The sequence below is a fragment of the Gnatocerus cornutus genome, unplaced genomic scaffold (genome assembly GCF_029298725.1).
Source record: "Gnatocerus cornutus isolate USDA-ARS CGAHR unplaced genomic scaffold, icGnaCorn1.1 ctg00000023.1, whole genome shotgun sequence".
NCBI classification, from domain to species: domain Eukaryota; kingdom Metazoa; phylum Arthropoda; class Insecta; order Coleoptera; family Tenebrionidae; genus Gnatocerus; species Gnatocerus cornutus.
In genome coordinates, this window is record NW_028275375.1 from 58,520 (window position 1) to 68,629 (window position 10,110).

General features: G+C 35.1%; 1 protein-coding gene across 1 annotated transcript; it reads right to left on the reverse strand.

The window, feature by feature from the left end:
- Nucleotides 1-5,533: 5,533 nt before the first annotated feature.
- LOC148166109 (uncharacterized) lies at nt 5,534-6,614 on the reverse strand. The gene is made up of 2 exons (XM_088048805.1): nt 6,531-6,614; nt 5,534-5,887 (listed from the first exon to the last, which is right to left on the reverse strand). The coding sequence occupies exons 1-2, from the start codon at nt 6,604-6,606 to the stop codon at nt 5,631-5,633; spliced, it is 333 nt and encodes a 110-aa protein (XP_087904931.1). The 5' UTR covers nt 6,607-6,614; the 3' UTR covers nt 5,534-5,630.
- Nucleotides 6,615-10,110: the final 3,496 nt, after the last annotated feature.

A 10,110-nucleotide genomic window follows, 5' to 3' on the forward strand; every position in this document is an offset into this window, starting at 1 on the left:
GGCCATAACTCAGTTATTTGTTGTCGGATCTGAATTTAAATTCCAGATTTTGAATCTGCGTAAAATTCTGCGTTCACTGATGTATAATAACTCGAGTTTACTCTAAAAAATAAGCGAGATATCGATATGAGAAGTTTGGCCATAGTTTTAGTCATGAATTTTTGCAAAAATTTGCAAATTTCGACTTTTGGAAAATCTAAAAACGATTTCTTATGTAAAAAATCGCGAGAAAAACGATGCCGCAAACCGCATTCCAATATCTGAAATAGTTTTCGAGATATCGAGCATGAATTGTTTGGAACCTTCAAAAATTTGGCCATCTGGCGACAACCCAAAAATTCAAACGGCCATAACTCAGTTATTTGTTGTCGGATCTGAATTTAAATTCCAGATTTGGATTCAGCGTGAGATTCTGCGTAAAATGAGTCAAAATTTATTGAGTTTACCCAAGAAATAAAGAAAGCAAAAACTGTTTGGAAGTGGTCATTTTGGGGTGATTTTCAATCAATGTTTTCAAAATGAAAATGACGTTTAATAGCATTGAATTATATATCAGTCGAAAGAGGAGCTCAAAATCTATCCACTGGCCCAATTTGAGATCGATCAAACAAACGGTTTAGGAGTTATGCCCAAAAATAAAAAAAAATAAAAATTTTCATCGTTTGAGTCGCAATTTTTTTTCGCGAAAAATCGACTATCGAATTTTGGGCTTTTAAGCACTTTTTCTAACGTAAAATGAGCCGAGAAAAACGATGGCGCAAACCGCATCTCAATATCTCTAATAGTTTCCGAGATATTTAACTTTGAAAATTGGGAAAAATGAGAAAAAATGAAAATCAACTATCCGAAACTTTGATCGGCCATAACTCAGTTATTTGTTGTCGGATCTGAATTTAAATCCCAGATTTGGAATCTGCGTAAAATTCTGCGTTCACTGATGTATAATAACTCGAGTTTACTCTAAAAAATAAGCGAGATATCGATATGAGAAGTTTGGTCATAGTTTTAGTCATGAATTTTTGCGAAAATTTGCAAATTTCGACTTTTGGAAAATCTAAAAACGATTTCTTATGTAAAAAATCGCGAGAAAAACGATGCCGCAAACCGCATTCCAATATCTGAAATAGTTTTCGAGATATCGAGCATGAATTGTTTGGAACCTTCAAAAATTTGGCCATCTGGCGACAACCCAAAAATTCAAACGGCCATAACTCAGTTATTTGTTGTCGGATCTGAATTTAAATTCCAGATTTGGATTCAGCGTGAGATTCTGCGTAAAATGAGTCAAAATTTATTGAGTTTACCTAAGAAATAAAGAAAGCATTGACCAAAAACTGTTTGGAAGTGGTCATTTTGGGGTGATTTTCAATCAATGTTTTCAAAATGAAAATGACGTTTAATAGCATTGAATTATATATCAGTCGAAAGAGGAGCTCAAAATCTATCCACTGGCCCAATTTGAGATCGATCAAACAAACGGTTTACGAGTTATGGTCAAAAATAAAAAAATTGAAAAATTTTCATCGTTTGAGTCGCAATTTTTTTTCGCGAAAAATCGACTATCGAATTTTCGACTTTTAAGCACTTTTTCTGACGTAAAATGAGCCGAAAAAAACGATGGCGCAAACCGCATCTCAATATCTCTAATAGTTTCCGAGATATTTAACTTTGAAAATTGGGAAAAATGAGAAAAAATGAAAATCAACTATCCGAAACTTTGATCGGCCATAACTCAGTTATTTGTTGTCGGATCTGAATTTAAATCCCAGATTTGGAATCTGCGTAAAATTCTGCGTTCACTGATGTATAATAACTCGAGTTTACTCTAAAAAATAAGCGAGATATCGATATGAGAAGTTTGGCCATAGTTTTAGTCATGAATTTTTGCGAAAATTTGCAAATTTCGACTTTTGGAAAATCTAAAAACGATTTCTTATGTAAAAAATCGTGAGAAAAACGATGCCGCAAACCGCATTCCAATATCTGAAATAGTTTTCGAGATATCGAGCATGAATTGTTTGGAACCTTCAAAAAATTGGCCATCTGGCGACAACCCAAAAATTCAAACGGCCATAACTCAGTTATTTGTTGTCGGATCTGAATTTAAATTCCAGATTTGGATTCAGCGTGAGATTCTGCGTAAAATGAGGCAAAATTTATTGAGTTTACCTAAGAAATAAAGAAAGCATTGACCAAAAACTGTTTGGAAGTGGTCATTTTGGGGTGATTTTCAATCAATGTTTTCAAAATGAAAATGACGTTTAATAGCATTGAATTATATATCAGTCGAAAGAGGAGCTCAAAATCTATCCACTGGCCCAATTTGAGATCGATCAAACAAACGGTTTACGAGTTATGGTCAAAAATAAAAAAATTGAAAAATTTTCATCGTTTGAGTCGCAATTTTTTTTCGCGAAAAATTGACTATCGAATTTTCGACTTTTAAGCACTTTTTCTGACGTAAAATGAGCCGAAAAAAACGATGGCGCAAACCGCATCTCAATATCTCTAATAGTTTCCGAGATATTTAACTTTGAAAATTGGGAAAAATGAGAAAAAATGAAAATCAACTATCCGAAACTTTGATCGGCCATAACTCAGTTATTTGTTGTCGGATCTGAATTTAAATCCCAGATTTGGAATCTGCGTAAAATTCTGCGTTCACTGATGTATAATAACTCGAGTTTACTCTAAAAAATAAGCGAGATATCGATATGAGAAGTTTGGCCATAGTTTTAGTCATGAATTTTTGCGAAAATTTGCAAATTTCGACTTTTGGAAAATCTAAAAACGATTTCTTATGTAAAAAATCGTGAGAAAAACGATGCCGCAAACCGCATTCCAATATCTGAAATAGTTTTCGAGATATCGAGCATGAATTGTTTGGAACCTTCAAAAAATTGGCCATCTGGCGACAACCCAAAAATTCAAACGGCCATAACTCAGTTATTTGTTGTCGGATCTGAATTTAAATTCCAGATTTGGATTCAGCGTGAGATTCTGCGTAAAATGAGTCAAAATTTATTGAGTTTACCTAAGAAATAAAGAAAGCATTGACCAAAAACTGTTTGGAAGTGGTCATTTTGGGGTGATTTTCAATCAATGTTTTCAAAATGAAAATGACGTTTAATAGCATTGAATTATATATCAGTCGAAAGAGGAGCTCAAAATCTATCCACTGGCCCAATTTGAGATCGATCAAACAAACGGTTTACGAGTTATGGTCAAAAATAAAAAAATTGAAAAATTTTCATCGTTTGAGTCGCAATTTTTTTTCGCGAAAAATTGACTATCGAATTTTCGACTTTTAAGCACTTTTTCTGACGTAAAATGAGCCGAAAAAAACGATGGCGCAAACCGCATCTCAATATCTCTAATAGTTTCCGAGATATTTAACTTTGAAAATTGGGAAAAATGAGAAAAAATGAAAATCAACTATCCGAAACTTTGATCGGCCATAACTCGGTTATTTGTTGTCGGATCTGAATTTAAATCCCAGATTTGGAATCTGCGTAAAATTCTGCGTTCACTGATGTATAATAACTCGAGTTTACTCTAAAAAATAAGCGAGATATCGATATGAGAAGTTTGGCCATAGTTTTAGTCATGAATTTTTGCGAAAATTTGCAAATTTCGACTTTTGGAAAATCTAAAAACGATTTCTTATGTAAAAAATCGCGAGAAAAACGATGCCGCAAACCGCATTCCAATATCTGAAATAATTTTCGAGATATCGAGCATGAATTGTTTGGAACCTTCAAAAATTTGGCCATCTGGCGACAACCCAAAAATTCAAACGGCCATAACTCAGTTATTTGTTGTCGGATCTGAATTTAAATTCCAGATTTGGATTCAGCGTGAGATTCTGCGTAAAATGAGTCAAAATTTATTGAGTTTACCTACGAAATAAAGAAAGCATTGACCAAAAACTGTTTGGAAGTGGTCATTTTGGGGTGATTTTCAATCACTATTTTTAATGTAAAAACGACGTTTAATAGCATTGAATTATATATCAGTCGAAAGAGGAGCTCAAAATCTATCCACTGGCCCAATTTGAGATCGATCGAACAAACGGTTTATGAGTTATGGTCAAAAATAAAAAAATTGAAAAATTTTCATCGTTTGAGTCGCAATTTTTTTTCGCGAAAAATCGACTATCGAATTTTGGGCTTTTAAGCACTTTTTCTAACGTAAAATGAGCTGAGAAAAACGATAGCGCAAACCGCATCTCAATATCTCTAATAGTTTCCGAGATATTTAACTTTAAAATTCATGAACATAACCTGTTTGTGTGCTGTCAAAATAATCAAGTTCGGACATACGTTAAGATACCTGTCCTATGTTTAGACACTATAATTTTAAATAATTAATAGAATCGTAATCAAGTCGTGAATGTTAAATCAGACTTCAGATTCTTACTCCTGAGGACCAAATTAATAAAAAGAGTATTTTCTTGCTTTAATTTTCATCGAAAAAATGCAAGTCAAATAAAAGTTTCAAAAATTAATAAAAAATTAACGGAGCGTCGGATCGAAAAATCTTTGACGGATTCTTGTTCCTGAGGTCCAAATTGATGGAAAAAGTCGGTTTCAAAGAGATTTTATTTTTTGTCAAAATCGCCAAAATCCATGGATTAACCCCTTTGAACTTTTTTTGGCGAAAAACACGAAAGTTTTTAGATCGACACGAAACTTTGCACATGGCATAATTCGACATTTCTACATCCATTTCTGGTCTCCGTTCCTCGCTATCTGTGAGATTTTTTGAGAAAATGCAAATTAAACATTTCAAAATTCAATTTCCCGCGTCAAGCGATATGTCAACGAAGCATAGAAGCTTGGACATGCGTCAACAGATCTGTCCTATCTTTAGTCCATAAATAATATAAAATAAAGTATTAACAAAGTCGTAAATCTTAAATCAAAGTTCTGATTCGTTTTTCTGAGGTTAAAATTAACAAGTTAAGTAGTTTATTGTATTTATTTACACTGAAAAATGAATGCATAATGTGTGTATAATTGGTTGCCTACCTACATTGCAAATTTTAAGTAAACTTATAATTACGTTTTGAATCCGACTTTAGAGTACAGAATCTTGTTCCTGAAGTCTAAATTAATGAAAAAAAAATGTTTCAAGAGGGTTTCGATTAAATTTCAAATATCAGTCGCGAAGAAACCTGTTTAGTTTTCAACCAATCACACACAGCCCAAATAAGAACCGGCAAATTTAAAGAAATTTATTAATAACACAAACATTAACATGAATAAATTAATGAGTACAAAGTTTCTACTTAAAAACTACAACAGGACTTAGAAAGACGTTGAAAACCGCCTCGACTACACTCCTTACATTAAATCTCGCTTCTTTCGGTCTTTTGACCGTCGTTAAATTGTTGTTACTACAAGCGAGACAGCCGATTTCGTCTAACCCGACTTGTATCTTGAACCCCCCCACCTCGTTGTTGAAAAGTGTCCCCCCTTAAAATCCCCGCTTGCACTTTCGTGGTGATTTCGAACGTGTACAAGTTGTACCTCTTGTCGATTTGATCGCGCTGTAAAACGAGCTGCACTCTTCGCGGACTGCTTGCGTGATCGAAGATGGTGCGAAAACTGTTCGAAACCGAGCGGATTTTAATATCGTTTTTCAGTTGAGCCACTTCTTGTCAAACGGGTTGGTAGCATTCTTCCGTTTTCTGGGTTGATTTCAGGAGGATTAGAACCGAGAAGACGACTTGGATGAAAGCCGTGAATTTCTTGTACCGTGTTTGGGCGGTGAGGACCACGAAGAGGCAGAGAGACTGAAGATGAGGCCGGTGAAAACGAAGAAGGGCTAAGCTTCCGCGGAGTCAACGTCACGTGCATCGGAAGTCGTGGAACTCTCGCTTCACCTGCAACATTTGGAACGTGACAACTTGTCACTAGCATCAGCACCACCAGCAGCTGCGTTTCTGACTTCGCCAAAAAGAAAAAGAACGTAAATTCGCAGGCTAGGAACCATACCAACTTCAAGTACAAGATCTTAAGGGCTAGATGTGGGTGGAGAATCGACCTCTGGACGGACCAAAGGGATGTGATCCAAAGCCTTCAGATCAGGATGGGATTAACAATGGGTAAATGTCCGTGGGAATAATCCACCGTGGCCGATGGGTAAAATGATGTATAATAACGCAAGTTTACACCAAAAAACAAGCGAGATATCGATATGAGAAGTTTGGTATTGTTTTTTTAATCATGAATTTTCGCGAAAATTTGTTTCATAAAAATATTATAATCTTCTATAACTAGAAATTTAACAATCGTAGATAATATATATTAAAGAGCCACTTTGGGGTGATAAAAAATGACATAATAATTAAGTAGAAGCGAAAATTGCAAACGATTTGAGCACTTGTTTAGAAATGATAAGACAACAACGCTCGAATTCTGTTTTCGTGTTTGACGATCATCGCCTTCAACTTTCTTATTTCGTCGGCGAATTCTGGCAACGTTTTCTCCTAAATCAACAAAATTAGTTTAAGAAAAACCACAAACCTAAACTTGTGTTTGGTTTTGAGTCTTCCCCGATTTCGAAGAGCTTCGACACAGAAATGATCGCTTTCGATTCCATCCTTGAGCGAAATCAACAGACTCTTCAGTCGACAGCGCGCGCGCGCGCCGCACTGTCACCCAAAGTATCTGGATAGTCCGGTCAGTCCGGAGTTGTTTAGCCTATAAAACCTCGAGATATCGCATCCTCTCTTCGGCATCATTCCTATGCCTGAGTTGAGTGTTGATGTAATATCACGCCTTCCACCATCTTCCTTCCTGCAAGAAGTGTAAAAAAGTTTCATCAAGAACATGTTTGTTTATCTCACCTGAAAAACTCTTCTTACTCTGTGCAGTCAATTGCTGTTTCTTCACGGCAAAGCTTTTAATTGCGCCTGCTTCTTGACCAACAGGAAAGACAACAAAGTTGTGTTAAGCTGCAACTAAGAGATTAAGGTGAGACCATGAATGGAGAGAAAAGAAAACAAACAAACCTTCCATCCTTCCTGAACAAACAGATCTCGCGTTTTCAAGAAACCAATAAATGATGTTTCCTTGACTTCACAAAATAGCTCACAAGACACCAGATGACCTTCAGAGCCTTTGTAGTACATATTTTCTTTCTTGACAACTGCATCTCGATGATGCTCTGTTTCCGTTGGTTGAGTTCCTTTGGCTCTTCTCTAGAGGAGAATACTCGTTTTCTGCTCGTAGACTCAACATTGCAAACTTCGTGCTCCCGCAATGCAATAAGGCAACACTTGAAACATCTCCCAGTCACTGAACGACATCTTCAACCACTGGAAAAAGAACATTTGACTTTGAATTTAACCTTTTTCATCCATATTGCAGTAAAGCAGCACCTTTTTCGTGATGGATTAATTCACTGTACTCTGGGAGCACTGAATGGGTGGTTTCTTCAATTCTGTGCAATAACTTGCAGAGTCCTTCAGCGTTGAGCGACGACAACCGCCTTTTCGACATCTTAGGCTATGGGTATCATCCATCGATTCAGTCTCTTTAATAATAAACTCTGGTAATGAAGTTGGAACCTGGAAATACCACGAAACATTTCAAGGCTGGAATTCAAACAGTTTTCAGCTTACCTGCGTTTAAAAATTTCAATAAAGACCCATCAATTTGTTGCAAATCAACTCCAACTCTAAATAGCTTCAAATGAACTTCTTAACTTGTGTAATTTCTTTGCTACCATGCCCAGAAGAACGAGAAAGTAAACAGTAAAGAATTCTGGTAGTTTCTTGTTAAATCATGAACATAACCTCAATGTGTGCTGTCAAAATAGTCAAGTTAAGACATACGTTAAGATAGAGACACAATAATTTTTAATAATTAATAGAATCGTAACCAAGTCGTGAATGTTAAATCAGACTTTAGATTCTTACTCCTGAGGACAAAATTAATAAAAAGAGTATTTTCTTGCTTTAATTTTCATCGAAAAACTGCAAACCAAATAAAAGTTTGAAAAATTAATAAAACATTAACGGAGCGTCTGATCGAAAAATCTTTGACGGATTCTTGTTCCTGAGGTCCAAATTGATGGAAAAAGTCGGTTTCAAAGAGATTTTATTTTTTGTCGAAATCGACAAAAATCCATGATGTTTAGTCTTTGAACTTTTTTTGGCGAAAAACGCGAAAGTTCGCAGATCGACACGAAACTATGCACATGGCATAATTTGACATTTCCACATCCATTTTTGGTCTCCGTTCCTCGCTATCTGCAAGATTTTTTGAGAAAATGCAAATTAAAAATTTTAAAATTCAATTTCCCGCGTCAAGCAATCTGTCAACGAAGCATAGAAGCTAGGACATGCGTCAACAGTCTTTAGTCCATAAATAATATTAAATAAAATATTAACAAAGTCGTAAATCTTAAATCAAAGTTCAGATTCGTTTTTCTGAGGTTAAAATTAACAAGTTAAGTAGTTTATTGTATTTATTTACACCGAAAAGTGAGAAAAGTTTTTCCATAAAAGCCACCTAGCGGAATAACGCCGAAGTTGATAGTTCACGCCTCCTCTCACCAGAGGGCTAAACTTTTGTTTTTAAAACTTACAATTTTTGAATCAAAACCATTTGCAGGAATAAGGAAGAATGATAAAAAACAATACCCTCAAATTAAACTAAAGGAGTATTAATAAAATAAAAAAACACAAACTCGACACTCTCCCTCCTTCTTGCAAAAAGTGTGAAAAAGTTTCATTAGGAACATGTTTGTTGGCTTACCTAAAAAAGACGAGGGAAACAATCTGAAATGGACGAAACTATCCATTCTTAATTAATGGTAATTGATTATTGCTCTAATTCCAACTGATCCAAGAGCCAAGAGCCAAGGTTAGTCCTTCGCAAGTGGCGCTTCCTCAAAAATATCTCATTTAACGACTTCTTCAATTCTTGTAGATCATTGTTGTTTTTATATGCTGATGTAACCGCAGCCAGCTTGTCGGACATTTCAGTGCTCATTTCTTTTTCCGACTAAAACAAACCAAATAGTTTTAGGTGTTAATCTTCCTCTGATACTACAAAAGCCATGACATCATAAAGACACTAAATTTAAATCCCAAATTTGCAATCTGCGTAAAATTCTGCGTTCACTGATGTATAATAACTCAAGTTTACTCTAAAAAATAAGCGAGATATCGATATGAGAAGTTTGGCCATAGTTTTAGTCATGAATTTTTGCGAAAATTTGCAAATTTCGACTTTTGGAAAATCTAAAAACGATTTCTTATGTAAAAAATCGCGAGAAAAACGATGCCGCAAACCGCATTCCAATATCTGAAATAGTTTTCGAGATATCGAGCATGAATTGTTTGGAACCTTCAAAAATTTGGCCATCTGGCGACAACCCAAAAATTCAAACGGCCATAACTCAGTTATTTGTTGTCGGATCTGAATTTAAATTCCAGATTTGGATTCAGCGTGAGATTCTGCGTAAAATGAGTCAAAATTTATTGAGTTTACCTAAGAAATAAAGAAAGCATTGACCAAAAACTGTTTGGAAGTGGTCATTTTGGGGTGATTTTCAATCAATGTTTTCAAAATGAAAATGACGTTTAATAGCATTGAATTATATATCAGTCGAAAGAGGAGCTCAAAATCTATCCACTGGCCCAATTTGAGATCGATCAAACAAACGGTTTACGAGTTATGGTCAAAAATAAAAAAAATGAAAAATTTTCATCGTTTGAGTCGCAATTTTTTTTCGCGAAAAATCGACTATCGAATTTTCGACTTTTAAGCACTTTTTCTGACGTAAAATGAGCCGAAAAAAACGATGGCGCAAACCGCATCTCAATATCTCTAATAGTTTCCGAGATATTTAACTTTGAAAATTGGGAAAAATGAGAAAAAATGAAAATCAACTATCCGAAACTTTGATCGGCCATAACTCGGTTATTTGTTGTCGGATCTGAATTTAAATCCCAGATTTGGAATCTGCGTAAAATTCTGCGTTCACTGATGTATAATAACTCGAGTTTACTCTAAAAAATAAGCGAGATATCGATATGAGAAGTTTGGCCATAGTTTTAGTCATGAATTTTTGCGAAAATTTGCAAATTTCGAC

Excerpts from the sequence above, each read along its gene's own strand:
- LOC148166109 (XM_088048805.1), bottom strand. The coding sequence starts at position 6,606 with ATGGAATCGAAAGCGATCATTTCTGTGTCGAAGCTCTTCGAAATCGGG. Across the intron at positions 5,888-6,530 it reads AAAACCAAACACAAGTTTAG|GTGAAGCGAGAGTTCCACGA; the intron begins GTTTGTGGTTTT and ends CAAATGTTGCAG.